Source organism: Syngnathus typhle, linkage group LG1, assembly GCF_033458585.1.
Source record: "Syngnathus typhle isolate RoL2023-S1 ecotype Sweden linkage group LG1, RoL_Styp_1.0, whole genome shotgun sequence".
NCBI lineage: Eukaryota > Metazoa > Chordata > Actinopteri > Syngnathiformes > Syngnathidae > Syngnathus > Syngnathus typhle.
The window spans coordinates 22998152-23020106 of NC_083738.1; the positions used below are offsets into that span (position 1 = coordinate 22998152).

At 45.7% G+C, this 21955-nt stretch overlaps 2 protein-coding genes across 2 annotated transcripts; both read left to right on the plus strand.

Annotated features, from left to right (window-relative positions):
- Positions 1-138: 138 nt before the first annotated feature.
- On the plus strand, positions 139-14944 carry LOC133161796 (macrophage mannose receptor 1-like). Its single transcript, XM_061290421.1, has 37 exons — positions 139-335; positions 2533-2735; positions 2800-2906; positions 3035-3147; positions 3220-3264; positions 3337-3492; positions 3579-3658; positions 4061-4181; positions 4252-4302; positions 4374-4535; positions 7926-8045; positions 8121-8228; positions 8317-8340; positions 8687-8901; positions 8966-9072; positions 9194-9306; positions 9371-9424; positions 9494-9649; positions 9750-9835; positions 10018-10129; positions 10207-10254; positions 10321-10488; positions 10732-10854; positions 10950-11057; positions 11123-11158; positions 11230-11367; positions 12548-12691; positions 12809-12943; positions 13036-13184; positions 13264-13384; positions 13459-13510; positions 13577-13640; positions 13710-13840; positions 13904-13953; positions 14014-14187; positions 14268-14413; positions 14492-14944. Exons 1-37 carry the CDS (start codon positions 275-277, stop codon positions 14597-14599), a joined length of 4089 nt encoding a protein of 1362 aa, XP_061146405.1. The 5' UTR covers positions 139-274; the 3' UTR covers positions 14600-14944.
- Positions 14945-17884: 2940 nt separating this feature from the next.
- On the plus strand, positions 17885-21481 carry LOC133157446 (lymphocyte antigen 75-like). Its single transcript, XM_061283973.1, has 7 exons — positions 17885-18321; positions 19785-19987; positions 20052-20158; positions 20283-20395; positions 20468-20512; positions 20585-20740; positions 20827-21481. The coding sequence occupies exons 1-7, from the start codon at positions 18312-18314 to the stop codon at positions 20967-20969; spliced, it is 777 nt and encodes a 258-aa protein (XP_061139957.1). The 5' UTR covers positions 17885-18311; the 3' UTR covers positions 20970-21481.
- The last annotated feature ends 474 nt before the right edge of the window (positions 21482-21955 follow it).

Consider the following 21955-nt stretch of genomic DNA (forward strand, 5'->3'; position numbering starts at 1 on the left):
ATAAAGCAATCAAAGTAACAAAAGAAATAAAGAACTCAAAGGGTACAGTGCGTCCATCACACGCGCTCGCCACTCCCACATTTTGTGCTACGTGACGTGGTTGGCGTGTGGGCTTGGCTTGTCTCTGGCTTGGAGCAGGCACACCAAACGTCCATTTGTTTGTCCAGACTGGAATCCACAGGCCGTTGTCATTTCTTTTCTCCGGAGTGCAATCGCTGCGACCCTCAGTGAGGCGATTTTTCCCCCCTGCGCTCTCTCTCCCTCTCTCTCCAAGATGTGGGAGGCACTCGAGAGGTCTATTCTCATGATTGGCCTATATTGGACATGCGTGTCAGGTAAGCAATTTAGTCAATTAAAAAGAGTCAGTTCAACAGAGTTCGTTGCTAAAACAATACCGCTGTCGACAACGTGATGAAATGTACTGTACTGTGAGTTCGCATGACTGCATCTGCTTCTACTCTTGTCAAAACATTACAGGGCCTGAGATCAAAACACTTTATTGCAATGGATCCAATTCTGAGCACAGAAATTAGCTCTTGTGAACTTTTGAATTATTCTGATGCTGTTGCTGTGTACAACTTTGATGACGTCACTCTTGCTCGAGTGAGCGCAATTGCTTCCTTCGTACCGTTGCCAATCGTGTTCTTTCTATTCCTTTCTCGTTCGTTCAAATACGGGGTGGCTGTTTAAGGTGCGTTTATCCTTTTCGTTCATGTTGGCTGGCACTCTGTCAGAATATACGAACAACTTGACTTTGAAGTAATTCCAAAGGGCCTATAGAGGAAATCAACCTGTCTCTACTATGCTCATTCAAAGGGCACGGTCACTCAGACGGACGGACGAGCGCATCTCGGTGGTCTGGGGAGACCTCTAGCGGTGGATGTGAGAAATATGAATGACGGGCGACGGACGGCAGGCAGCAGCAACACGTTTCAAACGTCCGCGATTTCTCCACGCCACATAACGATACAAAGTAACACTAAAACATCCAATCTACGTATCATGCAACAACAACAACAACCATGTAGCAAGTAACGTCTTTGTTGGCCGTGAACTATTCCTGCCGAACTTGCTCAACTTCACATGAACTTGTAAAGCACTACTTTACGAACCTGCGCTCTTCCTAACTAAACCATTTCTTAGCATTAAAATGTAATCATTATTGATATTATTGAAACATATTACGAATAATTATTTCATACAGCCCTTTATACAACAGATAGTTCTTAGCGCCTCTATTATAAAGCTATTTCTCGTTTTCTTTCATCTAAATATAATGAATAATAAATAAAAAATTATGTACATTGTAATGAAATTATAAATGATAAATAATCATTATAATTTAACAATAATCATTTCTTCAGCTCTTTCTACAAGAATTACATGATCAAAAACCTCATCAATGAGACATCAATAAACACACAAATCCGTATGATGATTTATTTATGTACATTGTAATGAAATTATAAATGATAATCATTATCATTTAAAAATAATTTCTTCAGCTCTTTCTACAATAACTATTTTTTCATGAACAATAATGTCTCATGAATTATATGATCAAAAACCTATTCATTTATTTTCCTCCTTCTTTTTCTCAGTGAAATTCTTTGCAAAATTCAGCCGGACTTTTACAAGAGACTCTGATTTTCAGTGCGTGTTCATCTGAATATTGCATTTGCCCCTCAGAGTCCATTCGAGGCCCGTGCTTATTTGGGTTAACCTGACTGAGCCCGCAGTTTAAAAGCCCCTCTTCCCCATGAAACCCCTGCACTGCTCAGCCCAGCCCAGCCCAGCCTAGCTTGGCTTTGTACTGAGATAAAAAGAGTGGAGCCGGGTCCAACTGTTGCAATGTTACAGTTGTTGAGTTGCCTTGTGCTTTAGCACCCCCCAGTGGTGAGATCTGCGAGGACCTGATTTGGGCTTACGTCATTGGTCATCGATTTGCCACACGTGCGTGACTTGTGGGTGGGGATCGCTGATGGTGAAGATGAAGTGTTAACACTGTGAGTTTGAGTTCGATTCATTTAGGCTCTCATAGTACCTCTGATGAAAATGACAGGCATCTTTTAACTTGCGCAATTGGTGGCTCAATTGAGTTCGATTCATTTTGTCTCTCATAGTACCTCTGATGAAAATGACAGGCATCGTTTAACTTGCGCAATTGGTGGCTGACTACATCCTTTGTTTGCCCCACTGTACATCTGAAGCTTAATAGCAGAACTTTGGGGCAGTTGTGTGCAATCTCATGTCATGATCTGTGGACATGTAATCATGATCAATGATGTTGTGAAGAAATAAAAGTGAATCAATCAATCCTTGGCAGGCACAAGTGATGCTTTGATGCAAACAATCAGCAGCTCACCCCAAACAGGCAAGTTTTTGGAAGGGGCCAAAGGGACAATGAGCATTGCCCCCCCTGACAGAATCCTCGTGCATTTGGTTGCCATGCGCCCAATGAAGAGCATCGAGTAAAAACATGCCATCGGTGTGCTCTGATCTGTGCGCCTGTTCCCCAAATTGTGCCCTCAGCCAACCAGTGTGCTCCCGGGTGGCGCGGGTACGGCACCAGCTGCTACAAGAAGATGGAAGTCCCCAACGGTTGGCTGGGTGCCTGGCACCACTGCGTCTCTGAGGGCGGCAACCTGGTCTCGATCACCTCCTCGGCCGAGGAAAGGTTTGTGAAGACGACCATGGCCAAGTACAACCACTTCTGGCTGGGACTCTCCAACCAGGTGAGACGGAAGCGGCAGTGGACTCTGCGGCGACAACTGGAACTGTTTTCTTTTCTCTCCCCAGAAATGCGACACGGTCTGGTGTCGCTTTGAAGGCGGGAGCCAGAAGCTGACCTGGTCCGATGGCCAGTCAACAACACACCGCAACTGGGCCTCAAATCGATTCGAAAGGTAAGACGTCACAACTCTGCATGCTGTTGTCAGGCGGAGACGTCGGCGTAAAGGTTCTTCAACCAAGTTCGAGAATGACCACTCAAGGAAAAATAAAATGTTCTTTTTTTTTTTTAATCTACCGACAGCGCCGACGTCGCGTCCTGCGCCTACGTCAACCAAAAGGTTTGGAAGGATTCCGGGAAGTGGAGGTCTGGCTCCTGCGCTTCCTCCTTAGCCTACATGTGCAAACGGCCGCTGGGTAAGCCTGCATGTTTGTAATCGGGTTGACTTTGAAAGGAGAAAAGCTCAAACGGGGTCTTTTTCTATGCAGACTGCCCGACGTGTTCCTCCAAAAGTGGTCCTGCTGTGGTGAAGAGTGAGTTGCAGCACGCCTATTTGCACCATCTGGTCATGGTTTCCTCCTCAATGTTTTTCGTCGTGCCCTCAGCTTCTGACTGCGACGATGGCAACATCCTTTATGGCGATCATTGCTATTTTAATGGCCTGACTTATGAAACTCAAGAGGATGCTGAGGAGTTCTGTCTCGCCCGGGGAGCCCACCTGCCTCGCGTCCACTCTAAGCGAGATGCCCAATTCCTGTATGGTGAGCACCAAGAAGAACCGCCGTAGTCGTCACTTGGCTGAAGCTCTTCTTGCCCTGAAGCTCTTGTTCTCCCTCCTTTCATCAAGATGAGTCTGTACGATATGAGTTTTGGGTGGCACTCAAGAAGAAGGGCAACGACTACAAGTGGAATGACGGAACAGCTTTGGTAAGTGAATTGCTGGAGGCCTTTGGAAAAGTCGCTTTGCAGGCATCCGTTTTGTCTTGAGGCATCGGGCAGCCGATGACACATTTTTGGCGCTCTGATTTTAGAGACAGCGAGGAGGCAGTTAAGATGTCCAGGAAATATCCTGGATGGTGCCTCTGGTTTGTCTGTAGGTCTTCAGGGTTAGTTGCATTGCGCATGAGACCTTTGGCTCGCCAGAGAGGGCACAACATGCTTCATGTCATTGCAATGTTCATACTACTTTGACTGACAATAAAGTGAAGCCGACAAACCAAAGTGAAACTTGAATGAGAGAAGGTTCGCCATTAAGTGAGGAAATGCGGCAGGAAGACGACCAGATCAAATGCAACACGCTTAAAGTTCTGTCCAAAATCTCGTCCGCAGGACTACGAAGACCTCAATGACAGAAGCTTCTCCGGTGGTGACTGTGCAATATCAGGTTCTGGGGTACGGATCTACCTGAACGTCGGATGCCGATCCAAGTGGCCAGTTGTCTGCCAAACAGGTACTAACGTCGCTCCCGAGCGCTCCTTTTGGACGGGTCCCCCATTTGCTTATACCCCCTTTTTCTGCAGCCAAGCGCGGCGGAGGGCGTCCACAGCTGCCACCATTGGTGGGCCAACCTGGTAGGTGTCCAGCACTGGCGGCATCCGTCTTGCACTGTCTTGCGTAACGCCGTCTTATGTCTGGCTCGCAGACTGGACTGAAAAATGCGGCTGGTGGCTGGACCGCCCCTCCAGCGACTTCTGCTACCTGATCATCCCACAGCCCATCAAGACCTGGCAGGAGGCGCAAGACCACTGCCAAGCCTACCAAGGGAACCTGCTCAGCATCGCCGACTCGCACGAGCAGGACTTAGGTAGGCGGCCGTGAATTGAAATACCGTTTTTTTCCGTGTATAGTGCGCAAAATTTTACTAATTTATTGCCCTAAAATCGGGGGTGCGCATTATACATGGGTACAAAAAAAAAAAAAAAAATTAATTTTTTTTTAAAATTTTTTTTTTTTTTTTTTTTAAGTCCCAATGATCGTCACACACGCAGGGAGGCAATGGGTCCCATTTTTATAGTCTTTGGTATGGTCTTAACTAGGCTGGATGTAATTTTTTTGTTGGCGTTGATTTCTCCGACTGCCCATAAACGCACCACCGCGCTTCGTGCGCGCACGGGACAGCAAACGAGCAGGTGATCGAGCAAGCGTCTGATACGAGAGCATTGCGGTCGCATGGAGCGTGTTTGAAGTGAACAGCAGAGAAGAAAGGAACAAGGCAAAGTGTTGTGAAATAAAATGCACAGAACGGATGCGCAAGACACGTCAGCTATATAAAGAGCGAGAGTTGTTTTCTTCCTATTAGTTTCAATTCACAGTTTAATTAGCAGTTTCAATCAGCAAATAACAAAATGCGTATTACAGGTAATATTTTATTTCACAACACTTTTCCTTGTTCCTTTGGTCTTTGCTGTTCATCCTAAAACACAAAGGCGCTCTTTAAGCAATGCGACAGTGAGCGCCCGGCGCGCTGCACCAAATTAAGCTCCCTGCGCAGTGTGCACTGAGGTCCACTTAAATTTTAGAAAGTACATCAGGACTTTAAAAATATCTTCTAAATTTCAGCGACGGCTCTGTCACAATAAACGACCAGCCCGGTGCAGTTGGGCGGTCGGCGGCGCGCTACGGTTGAGCGTTCTCTCGCACGCTCTCTCTCTCGCTCTCTCTCGCTCTCGCACACACGCAAACCGGATATCATACGGAGGCCGCCATTACAGATGCGCAGAACGGATGAGCAAGACACGTCAGCTATATAAAGAGCGAGAGTTCAGTTCTCTACCTAAATCCGTATTACAGGTAATATTTTATTTCACAACACTTTGCCTTGTTCCTTTCTTCTCTGCTGTTCACTTCAAACACGCTCCATGCGCACGGAGCGCGGTGGTGCGTTTACGGGCAGTCGGAGAAATCAACGCCAACAAAATAAATTACATCCAGCCTAGTTAAAACCATACCAAAGACTATAAAAATGGGACCCATTGCCTCCCTGCGTGTGTGACGATCATTGGGACTTAAAAAAAAAAAAAAAAAAAAAAAAATTTTTTTTTTAAAAAAAAATCATAAAAATTGGGTGCGTATTATACATGGGTACAAGCTTTTTTCCAGCATCAGCATGCCATTTTTAGGGGTGCGTACTATACATGGGGGCGCACTATACACGGAAAAAAACGGTATTGGCCATGAACAAGTTCTGTTTATTTTGCACATATTTAAAACACGTAAATAGGAAAATAAAGTGCCATATCGAAGTCACCCAAAATGAAAAAACAACAACCCAAATACAACAAAGAATGCTGGAGTAGGAGGAAGCAGAGCTTTTTAGATTCCCATCCTAATCCATTCAACAAATAATTCAACATACAAATCAAAAAAACAGAAGTAGACACACTTTCAGATTCCTTTTTGGCTGCGTGTAGTCACTTTGTCTTTTTTCTCTTGCATGTTAAGAGACCAGATTTGATACACTTTTTCGAGCAGTTTTTACGTGCGCTCATTTTCTCGACCATTGCACAATTTCACCCCACAAACAGTTATACATATTTGTATGGTTGTTCAGCAGACTTTTCCACGCCTAATATTCAGTTTCCTTCTCAGATGATAGCCACCCTGCCTGCCTTTCCATAAAAAAAAAAAAAAAAAGTGTCTCCCGCTTGGAAGAAGGTCACCATATCTTGCTGTGTACATCATAATTTGAGCTGTCTTGTGTTTGATCAGGATCCCTGAGTGACAAAAGTTTTGTCTGGTATCATGAAAAGTGCGTTTTTATTCTCCTTGTTATTTTTCTTATTGCTTGACTTATTCGGTGTTACCCCATATTCCCCACACGGTAGTTCAGATATGGCAATCTGAGTCGATGTCGGTATCTGGAGTCCGCAATGCTTCCGAATTGCCTTTGACATTTTTGTTTTGACATGATTTCCAGCAGATTTTTATTGTCAACAGTCACACCCAGGAATTTTATGTCAGAAGCTCTTTCCATCATAAGATTGTCAATTTTCCCTTCCAAATGAGGTTCAAGATGTGTACTTTTCAAATCATGCGAATTTTGGTTCACTCAAATTGTGGTTGTTTCCATAAGCTGCTGTCCATTGTCCACAGCGCAATAGATGTTTGTATCACGAGCAAAACAAAATGCATTTCATTATTTTTGAGTCATTACTGCCCGATGATCGTGTTTAGGAGCAAGGAATGCCGACCCTTGAGGTTCTCCACATGTTATGGGCAAAAGGTCTGATCTCCAATTTTTACAAATTGCTGCCTGTTGATTAAGTCGCTCCTCACCCAGTCCACTCTGATGCCATGATTTATTGTGTCAAATGCTTCCTTTAGATCTGTGAAAATACCCATCACCTTTTTTTTGTGTGTGTGACGCTCTCGATAGGATCCATTAGTGCCATTGATGTTGCGCTGAGAATCCATATTGACTTTTTTCTTTTCTTTATTCAACTAAGTTGTCGAGTTTTTCTGTGAAACTTTTTCATGGATCTCGGAGTACTGAAAGAGCAGAGAGGGAGAGAATGGCGTGTAATTAGTCTATTTCTACAGTGGTAGTAGCTATTTTCATGTCCTTTGGAAATCTACCAGATGTAAGACATAATGCATATGTGAGTCAGTGGTTGTGCAATTTCATCAAGAACTTTTGTGGATGCTACACATATCAATATCATTGTCATCAGTTGAGGTTTTACTTCTACACCAAGAAATATATGGATTGAGCAGCCAAGTCTGTCTGGATCCTGTGTTTTTCCTGCCAGCTGGCAGGTCCCACCCACATTGACCAAAAAAAAACCTATTCATTGACCACCGCTTTCATATTGTGTATCGATCGCTCGATTTCAATACAATAAACCGGGTACTTTGTGTTTTTGTTTTTAGCTCCAGTGTTTAATACCTTCCTTCCACATCCCCTTCGTATTATTTTTATATCTCTTTACAGGACAGGTTTGATGGTACAGTAATCCCTCGTTTACCGCGGATAATTGGTTTCAAGACCACCTGCAAAGTAGTGTCACCCTTTTTTTTTTTTTTTAAACATACATTGTTTGTGTATCAATAAGTGCATATGTTATCATTAGAACATGAAATAATAGTTTGAGCGCAGTATACCGCACTGTTATTGTTGGCTTGGTGTTGATTCTACTACTCGTCATCTTGGCTAACATCCCCCTATTCTTCTTGCATGTTCTCTTTTGATCCACAGTTCTCTTTAAGAGTGAGGGACAAGCGTCCTCTCTCTGGTTGGGCGCCGATGTCTCACTCGATGACGATGACGGCAAATGGATTGACGGATCCTCGTTCACGTTCAAGCGCCGTTGGGAAGGTCGGTCGGAGACGGTTGTCTGCTGCATTTTGGAGGAACGGAGGAGCACTGAGATCTTGTCTGCCTCCCCTCCAGGTGAAACCAAAGGGGGGCATTGTCTTTCCTTGCTCACTGCCAGCGGCGACTGGAAGTACGACCCGTGCGGCAACAAGAGAGGCTACGTCTGCAAGAAAAGAGGAAAAGGTAAGTGAGGCATGACGCCCCACCGACCGTTATCGCCCCTTGACCTCCGTCTGTGCCTTAATGTCTGTCTTTTCGTTTCCTCTCGCAGGATTGACAGCGCCGACTCTTGACGGTAAGTCGGACTGAGCGTCAAAAACACATGATCCTGGAGTCACACCATGCCAACCGACAAATTCTGTGCAGTTTTTTGTTCATTTTTGTGAAGTACTCAGCCACGTGTTGAATGTTTTTTGCATCGTCTTAACTTGCACAGCGGCACTTTGTGTGCGTGCGGCCGGGTTGTTTCTCAAGCGTGAAGGTGAATTTTCCGGAATCATGTCAAAAAATGCACTGGGCTGAGCTTAACCAAGTCGAGTGATCTTCCAATTTGCCCGACCCGAGAAAATGACCCTTTGCTCAAAAGTGGACTGCAGGGCAAAAACAGGAGTGTGCTCTGATCTGTCCGCCTTTTCCCCAAGTTGTGCCCTCAGACAGCAAGTGTGATCCCGGGTGGACCGAGCGCAACTCCAGCTGCTACAAGAAGATGGAAGTCCCCAACGGTTGGCTGGGGGCCTGGCACCACTGCGTCTGGCTGGGCGGCGACCTGGTCTCGATCACCTCCTCGGCCGAGGAAGACTTTGTGAAGACGACCATGGACAAGGACACCCCCTTCTGGCTGGGACTCTCCAACCAGGTGAGATGGAAGCGGCAGTGGAGTCTGGAGAAACAACTGGGACTGTTGTTGTTTTTCCCTGCAGAAATGCGACGACTCCTGGTGTCGCTTTGAAGGCGGGATCCAGACGCTGGCCTGGTCTGATGGCGAGACAATAAAGCACACCAACTGGGCCCCAAATCAACTCAAAAGGTAAGACCTCACAACTCTGCATGCTGTTGTCAGGCGCAGGTTCTGGAACCAATTTTGAAGACGGACACTTTGGGAGGAAAAATAAAAACTGGAAAATATTCCTTTTTTTTTCTCCCGACAGCGCCGCCGTTGCGTCCTGCGCCTACGTCAACCAAGGGGGAAGTGGTGAGCCCGGCAAGTGGAGGTCTGGCTCCTGTCATTCCTCGTTGGCCTACATGTGCAAACGGCCGCAGAGTAAGCCTGCACGTCCGTGCTCACGTTGCCAATGAAAGAAGCAAACGGGTCTTTTTTTGTGCAGGCTGCCCAGAGGGACAGACGTGTTCCCCCAAACGTGGTCCTGCTGTCGTGAAGAGTGAGTTGCAGCACACTTATTTGCACTTTGGCCGTCTTGTCACGGTAACGTTTTTGTTTGCGGGCCCAGCTGACTACTGCGACGACAACTCCTTCCACTATGATGATTATTGTTACCGTTACGAGAAGACGTATGAAAATTATGACGATGCCGAGAAGTTCTGTCAAGTCCGGGGAGGCCACCTGGCTAGCGTCCACTCTAAGCAAGAGGCCCAATTTGTGTATGGTGAGCACCAAGTTGAACCTCCGCACTCGTCATTTGCCTGAAGCTCTTCTCGCCCTGAAACTTCTTGTCCTTCCTTCCTTCCTTCCTTCTTTTCCTCAAGATCACTCGCAGACCTCACAATCTGCTTTGGTGGGACTCAAGAAAACGACGGGCGACGACTACAAGTGGAGTGACGGAACAACCTTTGTAAGTGAATTGCTTATTTTTCAAAAGCTGCGCTGGGAAAGTCCAAATTTGAGCAGCATAAAAAAAAAGGGGAGAAATGCCGCTCAACGATTGGCTTGTTTTGGAGGGGAAATGGGCAAAACGTGGGCACGAGTGAGCCCAGGAAGGGCGTTGGGAGTCCAATACACGCGTGTCGTCCGCAGGAGTACAAACAGTGGGAAAAAGACACCACGGGGGACTGTGCGTTCCCAAATTCTGTTGGGGAGTTGAGTGGCTGTGAGTGCTCAACAACGCGGCCATTCTTCTGCAAAACAGGTGCAAACGTCGCTCCCGAGCGCTCCTTTTTGGACGCATCCATCGCATTTGCTGATACTTGACCCCCTTCCTTGCAGCCAAGCGCGGAGGGACTCGACGGCTGGCATCATCAGTCAGCCTAGTCAGTAGGTGTCCCGCACTGCCGCTGTCTCATGCCGCACTGCCGCTGTCTTACGCCGTCTGGCTCGCAGGCTGGACTTACAAATGCGGCTGGTGGCTGGACAACCCCACCAACGACTTCTGCTACCTGATGATCAGCCAGCCCACCAAGACCTGGCAGAAGGCGCAAGACGACTGCAAACTCCTCGAAGGGGACCTGCTCAGCATCACCGACACCGATGAGCAGGGCTTCATAAAGGGTTGGCTGGTCGTGAATTTGCGCATGACTTGAGAAAGAAACTTTTTTTTTTTCCCCTACTTCACCTTCCTTTCCATTCGAAACGTGATCAAGCTGAGATATGGCCAGCTTTGCTTGTTTGTTTTTTGGCTTCACTCTTTGTTGCAGTATTGTTAGCACTTTGTCATGGCTGTGCCACACCCGTCAAGTTGTAGTCATGTGTGAGTCGTTTTGGAATCGTGCATGTTCTCTTTGGGATCCAAAGGTATCGCCAAGGTTCTGATGGGCGATGACGCCTCCCTGTGGTTGGGCGCCAACGGAGGCATCGAGGGTGACGGCGGCAAGTGGGCTGACGGATCCCCCTTCTCTTACCTCCACTCGAGTGAAGGTCGGGCTGAGGCGGTTGTCAGCTGCACTTTGGAGGAACGGATGAGCGCTCGCTCAGATCTTGTCTCAGCCCCCCCCCCCCCCTCCTCCCTCCAGGTGACCCCAAAGAGGGGAAATGTCTTTCCTTGCTCACCGGCAGCAGTGACTGGAAGCGTGACAAGTGCGACAACATGAAAGGCTACGTCTGCAAGAAAAGAGGAAAAGGTAAGTGAGATGTGACGCCCCACGGTGGGCGGACCTTCATCACACGTTCTGGTTCCCGCTTCTAGGAAAGACAGCAAAACCCCAGCTGCTGCTACATGACGGTAAGTCACCTTCAACGTCTCTGTAAAAAAAAGACGGAGAGAAGTCAACGGTTGTGCTCTCTCACTCTCAGGCTACAAGGAGGAACTTGTCTGCCAAGACGATTTGAGATTCCTTGAATGTTCCGATGCACGCGTCATCCGCGTACAGTCGGCTTTCCTCGGACGGAGGCGTAGCAACGTCTGTCCGAGTGGCGGTGCCAGATCACACGGTAAGAATCCTCCAGTGGCATTGTTGATTTTAGCTCGCTGTCCTGGAGGCGTTTATTATTCAATATCAACATGCATGGACTTGGACGCTTTAGTCCAGGGGTGGCCAACCCGCGCGGCTCGCGAGCCGCATGCGGCTCTTTGGCTGGTTTCATGCGGCTCTTTTACGTTCATATCAACATTTGTGGTTTTTTTTCATGCGTATTTGCTTCGCTTGAGTTCAATATGGTATTTTGGTCAAACGCGCATGCGCGTTAGGTGAAATCCCGCAAAGGAGGAGGGACAAACCCATTTGAGGAGTGTCAATTTTGCTCTCAAAATGGCAAGGAAAAAATGCACAGCTAAACGAATATATGACGATGAACACAGGACGTTTTTAACAGAGTTAAAGTTGGTTTTTGTTGAACGCAATGGCAAGCCATTCTGCCTGATATGTCGGACGTCATTAGCGCATTTAAAAGCTTCAAATGTTCAGCGCCACTTCCGCTCACTTCATGCCAATATCGATAAGGACTTTGCAAAAGGGACTGAATTTCGCAAGCACAAGTTTGGACACAGGCAGAAAAATGGGTAACAGTTTTTCCAAGAAATTACGAAACACTCAGACTGTCACACTTGGATTGTTTCAATTGGCTTGGAACATTGCGCGGGCTAAAAAGCCATACAATGAAGCGGAGTTCGTTAAAAAATACCTCAGTGACGTTATTGAAATCTTGTCTCCTGAAAACGACAAACTAAAACGAATGGTCTGTCCTGCCACACATAGTAAGTGAAAAAACTTATGTTTTTGTTTGTGGAATTTGTTGAACTGAGAGTTTTTGTCTGTGTGAGACAATGCACACAATGTTCATTGTTGAAAATGTGGTCTTTGGTCTGTGGTTTTAGTACTGTAGGAGTCAATTTGTCATTATCATGTTGGTGCGTGACATAATGTCACACAGTAAATTTGGCTGAGCAGAGGGGGGTGTGTGTGTGTGTGGGGGGGGGGGGGCGGTCATGTGTGCTCATGTGTATGATGTGGCTCTTTGCGATGACACAGTAAAAAATGTGGCTCTTAGTCTCTGACTGGTTGGCCACCCCTGCTTCAGTCACTAACCATTGAAATTCCCTTTGTCCTGCAACCAGTTGAAGTCGGTATGTGAATGAAATGTGCATCAAATGGTGCTGTGTTGTCATTTGCAGGTCGCTGCAGGATGAAAGGGGCTCTCTCTCACTTTAGAGCATTGTGTGACAAACATCAGCGTTGCCCCATTCACCCTACGGGTACGGACTCCTGCCCTGGTGTCTCCAAATACCTCCACATCGTCTACAGCTGTGAGGAGAAAGGTGGGCTTCACAAGGAAAGAATCCAACGGATCCCCAGAAAGCGCGTCGGCTAGGGACGGACGGCTGGCCAGACGTGAGAGTGAATGAGCACTTTTCCACCTTTTTGTCTTTCCTCAGTGTGTCTTGACAGTCTGGGCCTCGCTGGCGAGACAATCCCAGACTCCTCCTTTTCAGCCTCTTCCTCTGCGATCAATGCCGAACCTCACAAAGCGCGTCTGGGGGGCAGCGGTTGCTGGATACCGTCCAAAATACGTATGTAAAAAAAGAAAACACCACAGCTCTCCGTCGTAGTTGTTGGTCGTTTGTTATCCTGAGCAATGCAATGGAATGCCTTCCGCCCTCAGTCGGCAGCTGGATCCAGGTGAACCTCGGTCAGCGCTTCAAGGTGACGGGCATTGTGACCCAGGGGTGTACATACCAATTGGAAAGTTCCAACGTATTTGAGTTGGAGTTCAGTACTGACGGAGAGACTTGGCATCGCTACCCAGAGCAGGTGAGCGAGCGGTAGCCGACTCCAATTTTGTCATCCAGGCTGTTGTCATTCATTGCAAACGCGCGTGTTTTGTTTCCAGCTTGCTTTGGGGACGCACATGCTAACCAGGCTCATGTTTGCCAAGTACGTCCGCCTCCTGCCAAGATTTCTTGGCCTTCGCTTTGACGTCTTAGGGTGCACGCCTGACGAGACTTTTCGCGGTGAGTACCGACGTTTGGAGTGCAGTGGAAAAACCAGCAAGAAACAGCCTTTGATTTGCCCTTCTGACCCGCAGACATCTTATGCAGCAGCACAGCCGTCGGCCTCGTCCTGGACAGTTCAATGACGTGAGTCAAACCCGCCATCAATTTTTCTTGCGGAAAAGCCTCCTCGTAACTCAAGGTCTCCCGCAGGGTCCGGTGCCCGCCAGGCTGCGCCCAAACCTACACGGTCTATGGAACACAGATCTACAAACAAGTATGTTAATTAGTCCACGACCTGCCAGCAGAGTTTTTCTTCTTTGTCTGAAATGTTCTCTGAGTGCAGGAGTCAAACATCTGCGCGGCTGCCATTCACTCGGGCGTCATTGAGAACGCGATTGGAGGAATTGTGTCTTTGCTGAAGAGAGACCCACAGGAGGCCTACAATAGCTCCGCCAGGAACGGGATCACCTCGAGGTTGGCTCTCAATGCAGCGTCTATTTGAAGACGCCCGGCTCATTCTCACTTTACTGTCTACAGCAATGATGACGGTTTGGCTCGATCTCCGTCGTACACTTTTGAAGACCAGGGTGAGTAGGCTGCCTAGAATAGAAAGCATACTTCATCATGTGACGCCATCTTGCGCGCAGAGCCGAGATGCTTGGGACCTGAATGGGAGGAGTTTGCGGACTTTTGCTACAAACGTTTTGATGAGAGAAAGACGTGGTACGGCGCTCGACAAAACTGCTCCCGTCTGAATGCCAAGCTGGTGTCCATTCGCTCCAAGGTTGAGCAGGATTGGCTGCAAGACCTCCTGACGTCAGGTGCGCGCTCGCCAAGCGTCGCAACTGCTTGATTGCTACCATATCTGGAAAGCAAATGAGAGCTCTCTTGCTGTTTGCAGCCCTCGCCGACACATGGATCGAACTGAACGCCCCGGTGGTTCCCGGCGAATTCGCGTGGTCGGACCACCAGAAGGTGACCTTCACCAACTGGGCTCCGGAAGAACTTGGCGACGCGTTGGAGAATTGCGTGGCCGCCTTGAGCCAGGTGGGTGCGGAAACGATTGACCCGCTCGTCGGAGACGAGGTTTTTTTGCATTAAAATCAATCTCACTTGGACTTTCAGTCTGGCAAATGGAAGATGATGTCGTGCACGGAACTCAACGGCTACATGTGTAAGATGCCCACGGAGCGTTATGCGCTGGATAAAGGCGCCAATGCATGTGGCGAGTAATCATATGAATGCAATTGACCTTCCATGATCGTTCTGTTTGATTTACCATTGATGGATGCATTATGACTGATTTACCATGCATTAGTCTTTTTGTTAGATTTACCAAGCGTTATGATTCTGTTGACTTCTTCTTGACTTAACATGTGATATGATGATTTACCATGCATTATTATTCCTTTGTCCAATTTACCATGTTATTATTCTCTTAGATTTACCGTGCATTTTCATCATTAATTTCTTATATTTCATTCACTTATTGTTAAATTTACCATGCATTATTATTATAGCATCTGTTGTTTTACCTTGTTTAATTGACCCAAAAAATAATAAAATAATAAAGACAAACAGTGTGTCACCTGGTTAACTCATTTAATAGTTTACTGGTTTGGACAGGGCAATTTTATAATCTGGTCAATTTGATCACTAATTTATGACGTACCCGAGGTACGAGTATTAGACTTCCCCATGACGCCATTTGGGTGCATTTTGTATTGCTCTTTGGAACCATTTTGAAAAAAAAAAAAGATTGTACACTGCTTTGTAACAATTTTAAAATTGCTGTTAATGGATAGACAGACCTTGGCTCTTTTAAAAAACAAATGTGCAAGGAATTTGAACTGTTTTCCCGATTTGTTCACTTGTGAGATGGGTCCAGATGCCAGGTTTCAAAATTGTATATTTCTGTCCTACTTTAGAGAGCTAAAAAGATGTCTGGGGGCAATTTCAAAATCTTCCGGGACTTTTTCGGACTGCCTCAAACTTAATACATGTACAGTACATTGTCAATAGAAGTGCCACTCCGTTCCGTTTCACTCAATTCCAGGTTTCTCAGTATGGTTCGCAAATAAGTCACGCCTTTCTCCTCAAATGTTCTCCTCCTTTGCTGATTGTCACTTTGGGTTTGTGTGTGCGTGTGAATGTAGGGTGGGCTAGTCAGCTTAGACCGAGTGTTTACAAGCAATGCCGAAACCAAACTGCACGTTCACGGAGGAGCTGAATGAAAAGTTCGATAAGAATAATATGAGACTTTTTCTTATATTTATATTGTAAATATTAATAAAAAGTATTTCACATATGTTTTGTGCTATTTGAGCCAATAAATGCAATTGCTCTCCCGACACCATGTCATTTGTCTGGCAAGAAAGGATTACTTTTCGAAGATTATTTCAGAGAACACTGGAAACTCTAGAATATTATTCTCCACTATTGATCAACTACTCAACATTGCCCCCACACCCCCACAGTTCTCTGCATCAAAATGTGAAGAACTCGCATTATTCTTCACTCGTAAGATAACTTCAATTAGAGCCAGCACTGTTGCCGATATAAACATAGATGATCTCAGTAAATCCTATGAAAATTGTGTAACCATGGGAACCTTCACCTGTATTACATTGAATGAGCTTTGCAAGACTGTCACTGAGTGTAACTCCTCCACTCCAAGTATTGACCCTGTACCGACAGCATTCTTTAAGCGGGTATTCAACAGTGTCTCAAGTCATGTCCTAAACATTATAAACACATCCCTTCAAACAGGCATCTTCCCAGATGCCTTTAAAACAGCTGTGGTAAAATCTTTGCTAAAGAAGCCCAACCTAGATGGAAATGTACTGACCAGCTATAGGCCGATATCCAACCTTCCTTTCATTAGTAAGATACTTGAAAAGATAGTTTCAGTGCAAATAAACTCGTTTCTGAAAGAAAACAATATCCTGGAGGAATTTCAGTCAGGCTTTAGAACATACCACAGCTCTGAAACTGCTCTTACTAAAATAATCAGCGACCTCAGACTAAACTCCGATGAAAACAAGGTGCCGATTCTTATCCTCTTAGACCTAAATGCAGCGTTTGATACCATTGAGCATGATATCCTAACCAATCGTCTTGAAAGGTTAGTCCGTCTTTCGGACTGTGTGTTAAACTGGTTCGGAACATATATCAAAGGGAGAAAGTTCTATGTCAGCTGAGGAGAGCATGTGTCCAACACACATGACAGCCACTCTGGGGTTGCACAAGGCAGCTGCCTTGGTCCACTATTATTCTCACTTTACATGCTGCCGCTTGGCGACATCATCAGAAAGCACAATGTATATTTCCATAGTTATGCGGATGACACACAATTGTACATATCTGCAGAACCCAATGATGCTACACCTATAAGCTCCATCACCAACTGTCTTCTGGCTATAAATAAATGGATGAGCAGCAGTTTCTTAAAGTTAAACGAGGATAAAACTGAAATCTTGCTAATCGGCCCTAAAACAAAAAGAGAAATGCTGTTTAATAATTTGGGGAAATTAACTCCCTGGATTAAATCCGAGGTTCCAAGTCTTGGTGTTATCTTAGATTCAGATCTAAGCTTCAGGTCCCACATTAACAAGGTGACCAAAACATCATTTTTCCACCTTAGAAATATAGCCAAAGTAAGAGCGTTCATAAATCAAAATGATGCTGAGAAACTGATTCATGCCTTTATTTCAAGCCGGCTTGACTACTGTAATGCGCTCTTTACTGGTCTCCCGAAAAAAAACACTGATAGACTTCAGCTCATCCAAAACGCTGCAGCTCGCCTATTAACCAGGACCAAGAAGAGAGAGCACATTAGACCAGTTCTAGCTGCTCTGCACTGGCTTCCTGTAACATTTAGAATTGATTTTAAGATCCTTCTCCTTCTATACAAAGCCTTCAACGGCCAGGGACCAAGCTACATTGCAAACTCTCTTGTTAGCTATATACCTCCAAGAACCCTGCGATCATCTGCTGGTGGTTTATTGGAGGCTCCCAGCAACAGCAGAAAGAAGATCGGTGATGCAGCCTTTGTCAATTACGCCCCCAAACTATGGAACACACTGCCAATAGGTATCAGGGAGGCCAGGTCGCTAGATATTTTCAAAACAAAACTTAAAACTCATTTCTTTACCCGAGCATTTAACTAATTATCTTTTGTAAATTTCATTTTAAGCCTAATTTTATCTTTATTTTATTTTTTACCTTTTCTTAATGATATATTCTTTATTTTATTAAAGCGCGCTCCTATTTTAAACTCACTTTATTAATTGTGTACGCATACATTAATGTTTTGTTTTTATGTATTCATGTTTTTCTTTCATTGTTGTAAAGCGCTTTGAGCTGCACTTCTTGTATGAAAGGTCCTATACATATAAAATTTATTATTATTATTATTATTATTATTATTATTATTATTATTATTATTATTATTATTATTATTATTATTATTATTATTATTATTATTATTATTATTATTATTATGCCTTTTGTAATAAGTTTAAGTAGAAACACGTTTACATGTAGCGCTTTACCTCCCTCTAATGGTTGCAGTGGGAAGTTGTTTTTGAGAGCAAATACCGAATGGCAGCAAGCAATGTCGACTCGTGTGCATGTGTTAAAAGCTGATGTTTAAACCTTTTATGTTGTGCCTTGGACAAGATTTGTCCGTGAGTATTATTCGAATTTTGAAACAATATTTTATTTTGGTTACATGTGATGTTTAATGCAAACCTATTCACCGTAAATGTGATGTAGCTTGTATGTGTTTAGCTAACGCACAATTTTACTTGTATTTTCTCCTAGTTTTACGACGGTCTTAAGAGGGCAATGGTTTGAGGCCATTCTACAAATAAATCAGCTAAAAGAAACCAAGTCTGATTATTTGGAGCGTCGTTAACTCGCTGTCTAGCTGGTGAAAAACTAGATGCTTCAGAGTGAGGACAGCACAATTATTATTTGTGTCATAACATACACAGACACACCCATGACACACCCACATAATTAAAAATTATATACATTGTAATGAAATTATAAATGACAAATAATCATTATAATTTAACAATAATAGTTTCTTCAGCTCTTTCTACAAGAACTATTTCTTTATGAACAAAAATGCCTCGTAAATTATATGATCAAAAACTTCATCAAAGAGATATCAATAAACACACAAATCCATTTGATGATTTATTTATACAAGACCTACTTACGAGCAAAGATGATTTGTCTTTGCTATTTATTGTGCCAGCCTTATCTTTCACAATCGGGACAATATCGACTTGATTAAATTTGGCTCGAATCGAAATCCCCGAAAAACAGATGGCTGGTATTGTTTTCCCATTGAAAATTGTCAGTGCTCAGCAGATAACTTGTGGGCACCACATGCCTGATTTCTTAGGCTTGATAACAATATGGTTGACTTCCTGTACAGAAAATAATCACACGCTCCTGTTTGTTCTGTTATCGCACACAAAAAGAACTTGCGACACAGTTCCTAATATTTCTGCCGTGAGTGTTCCATTTGCACCATCTAAATGTGTTTTCAAAGAATTCACTTAGTAGTAATTCATTTCTTTTTCTCAATGAATTTCTCTCTCAAAAAAAATCATTTCTTTTTCTCAGTGAAATCCTTTGCAAAATTCAGCCGGACTTTGACGAGAGACTCTGATTTTCGGTGCGTGTTCATCTGAATATTGCATTTGCCCCTCAGAGTCTATTCGAGGCCCGTGCTTATTCGGTTTACCTGACTGAGCCCGCAGATTAAAAGCTTCCCCATCTTCCCCCATCACCCTCTTCCCCATGAAACCCCTGCACTGCTCAGCTCAGCGCAGCCCAGCCCAGCCCAGCCCATCCTGGCTCGGGTTTGTACTTTGTCATTTCATTCAAGGAGACGGGCTTCCTGAGATAAAAAGAGTGGAGCGGGGTCCAACTGTTGCAATGTTACAGTTGCTGAGTTTCCTTGTGCTCTAGCACCCCCCAGTGGTGAAATGTGCGAGGACCTGATTTGGGCTTCCGTCATTGGTCATGGATTTGCCACACGTGCGTGACTGGTGGGTGGGGATCGCTGATGGTGAAGATGAAGTGCTAACACTGTGAGTTTGAGTTCGATTCATTTAGGCTCTCATAGTACCTCTGATGAAAATGACAGGCATCTTTTAACTTGCGCAATTGGTGGCTGACTACATCCTTTGTTTGCCCCACTGTACATCTGAAGCTTAATAGCAGAACTTTGGGGCAGTCGTGTGCAATCACATGACCAATGATGTTGTGAAGAAATAAAAGGGAATCAATCAACCACCTCGTGCAATTGGTTGCCATGCGCCCAATGAAGAGCATCGAGTAAAAAAATGCCATCGCTGTGCTCTGATTTGTCCGCCTGTTCCCCAAATTATGCCCTCAGCCAACCAGTGTGCTCCCGGGTGGCGCGGGCACCGCACCAGCTGCTACAAGAAGATGGGAGTCCCCAACGGTTGGCTGGGCGCCTGGCACCACTGCGTCTCTGAGGGCGGCAACCTGGTCTCGATCACCTCCTCGGCCGAGGAAGACTTTGTGAAGGCGACCATGGGCGTGGACACCCGCTTCTGGCTGGGACTCTCCAACCAGGTGAGACGGAAGCGGCAGTGGACTCTGCGGCGACAACTGGAACTGTTTTCTTTTTTCCCCCCAGAAATGTGACAAGGTCTGGTGTCGCTTTGAAGACGGGAGCCAGAAGCTGGCCTGGTCTGATGGCGAGACAATAAAGCACACCAACTGGGCCCCAAATCAACTCGAAAGGTAAGACGTCACAACTCTGCATGCTGTTGTCGGGCGGAGGTTCTGGAACCAATTTTGAAGACGGACACTTTTGGAAGAAAAAAAAACCCAGGAAAATAATCCTTCCTTTTTAATCTACCGACAGCGCCGACGTCGCGTCCTGCGCCCATGTTGACCAAAAGGCTTGGAAGGATTCCGGGAAGTGGAGGTCTGGCTCCTGCGCTTCCTCCTTAGCCTACATGTGCAAACGGCCGCTGGGTAAGCCTGCATGTTTATAATCAGGTTGAGTTTGAAAGGAGAAAAGCTCAAACAGGGTCTTTTTCTATGCAGACTGCCCGACGTGTTCCCCCAAAAGTGGTCCTGCTGTGGTGAAGAGTGAGTTGCAGCACGCCTATTTGCACCATCTGGTCATGGTTTCCTCCTCAATGTTTTTCTTTGTGCCCTCAGCTTCTGACTGCGACGATGGCAACATCCTTTATGGCTATCATTGCTATTTTCATGGCCCGAGTCGTGAAACTCAAGAGGATGCTGAGGAGTTCTGTCTCGCCCGGGGAGCCCACCTGCCTCGCGTCCACTCTAAGCAAGATGTCCAATTCCTGTCTGGTAAGCACCAAGAGGAACCGCCGTAGTCGTCACTTGGCTGAAGCTCTTCTTGCCCTGAAGCTCTTGTTCTCCCTCCTTTCATCAAGATCACCTTCAAAATTATCATTTTCTTTGGGTGGGACTCAAGAAGAAGGGAGACAACTACAAGTGGAGTGACGGAACAGCTTTGGTAAGTGAATTGCTGGAGGCCTTTGAAAAAGTCGGTTTGCAGGCATCCGTTTTGTCTTGAAGCATCGGGCAGCCGATGAGACATTTTTGGCGCTCTGATTTTAGAGACAGCGAGGAGGCAGTTAAGATGTCCAGGAACTATCCTGGATGGTGCCTCTGGTTTGTCTTTAGGTCTTCAGGGTTAGTTGCATTGCGCATGAGACCTTTGGGTCGCCAGAGAGGGCACAACATGCTTCATTTCATTGCAATGTTCATACTACTTTGACTGACAATAAAGTGAAGCCAACAAACCAAAGTGAAACTTGAATGAGAGAAGGCACGCCATTAAGTGAGGAAATGCGGCAGGAAGACGACCAGATCAAATGCAACACGCTTAAAGTTCTATCCAAAATCTCGTCCGCGGGACTACGAAGATCTCGACGACAGAAGCTACTCCGGTGGTGACTGTGCAACAATATTTGATGCACAGATCTACCTGAACTTACCATGCCACTGGAAGCAGTCAGTTATCTGCCAAACAGGTGCTAACGTCGCTCCCGAGCGCTCCTTTTGGACAGGTCCCGCATTTGCTTATACCCCTTTCTCTGCAGCCAAGCGCGGCGGAGGGCGTCCACCATTGGTGGGCGAACCTGGTAGGTGTCCAGCACTGGCGCCGTCCGTCTTGCACTGTCTTGCGTAACGCCGTCTTATGTCTGGCTCGCAGATTGGACTGACAAATGCGGCTGGTGGCTGGATGACCCCTCCAGCGACTTCTGCTACCTGATCATCCCACAGCCCACCAAGACCTGGCAGGTGGCGCAAGACCACTGCCAAGCCCACCAAGGGAACCTGCTCAGCATCGCCGACTCGCACGAGCAGGACTTAGGTAGGCGGCCGTGAATTGAAATATTGGCCATGAACAAGTTGTTAATTTTGCACATATTTAAAACACGTAAATAGGAAAATAAAGTGCCATATCGAAGTCACCCAAAATGAAAAAACAACAAAATATGCTGGAGTAGGAGGAAGCAGAGCTTTTTAGATTCCCACCCTAATCCATTCAACAAA

Coding starts and splice junctions, on each gene's coding strand:
- LOC133161796 (XM_061290421.1), top strand. CDS start 275: ATGTGGGAGGCACTCGAGAGGTCTATTCTCATGATTGGCCTATATTGG. Junction 3,659..4,060: donor GGAATGACGGAACAGCTTTG/GTAAGTGAATTG, acceptor TCTCGTCCGCAG/GACTACGAAGACCTCAATGA. Junction 4,303..4,373: donor ACCATTGGTGGGCCAACCTG/GTAGGTGTCCAG, acceptor TCTGGCTCGCAG/ACTGGACTGAAAAATGCGGC.
- LOC133157446 (XM_061283973.1), top strand. Junction 20,159..20,282: donor GCCCCAAATCAACTCGAAAG/GTAAGACGTCAC, acceptor ATCTACCGACAG/CGCCGACGTCGCGTCCTGCG. Junction 20,396..20,467: donor CATGTGCAAACGGCCGCTGG/GTAAGCCTGCAT, acceptor TTTTCTATGCAG/ACTGCCCGACGTGTTCCCCC.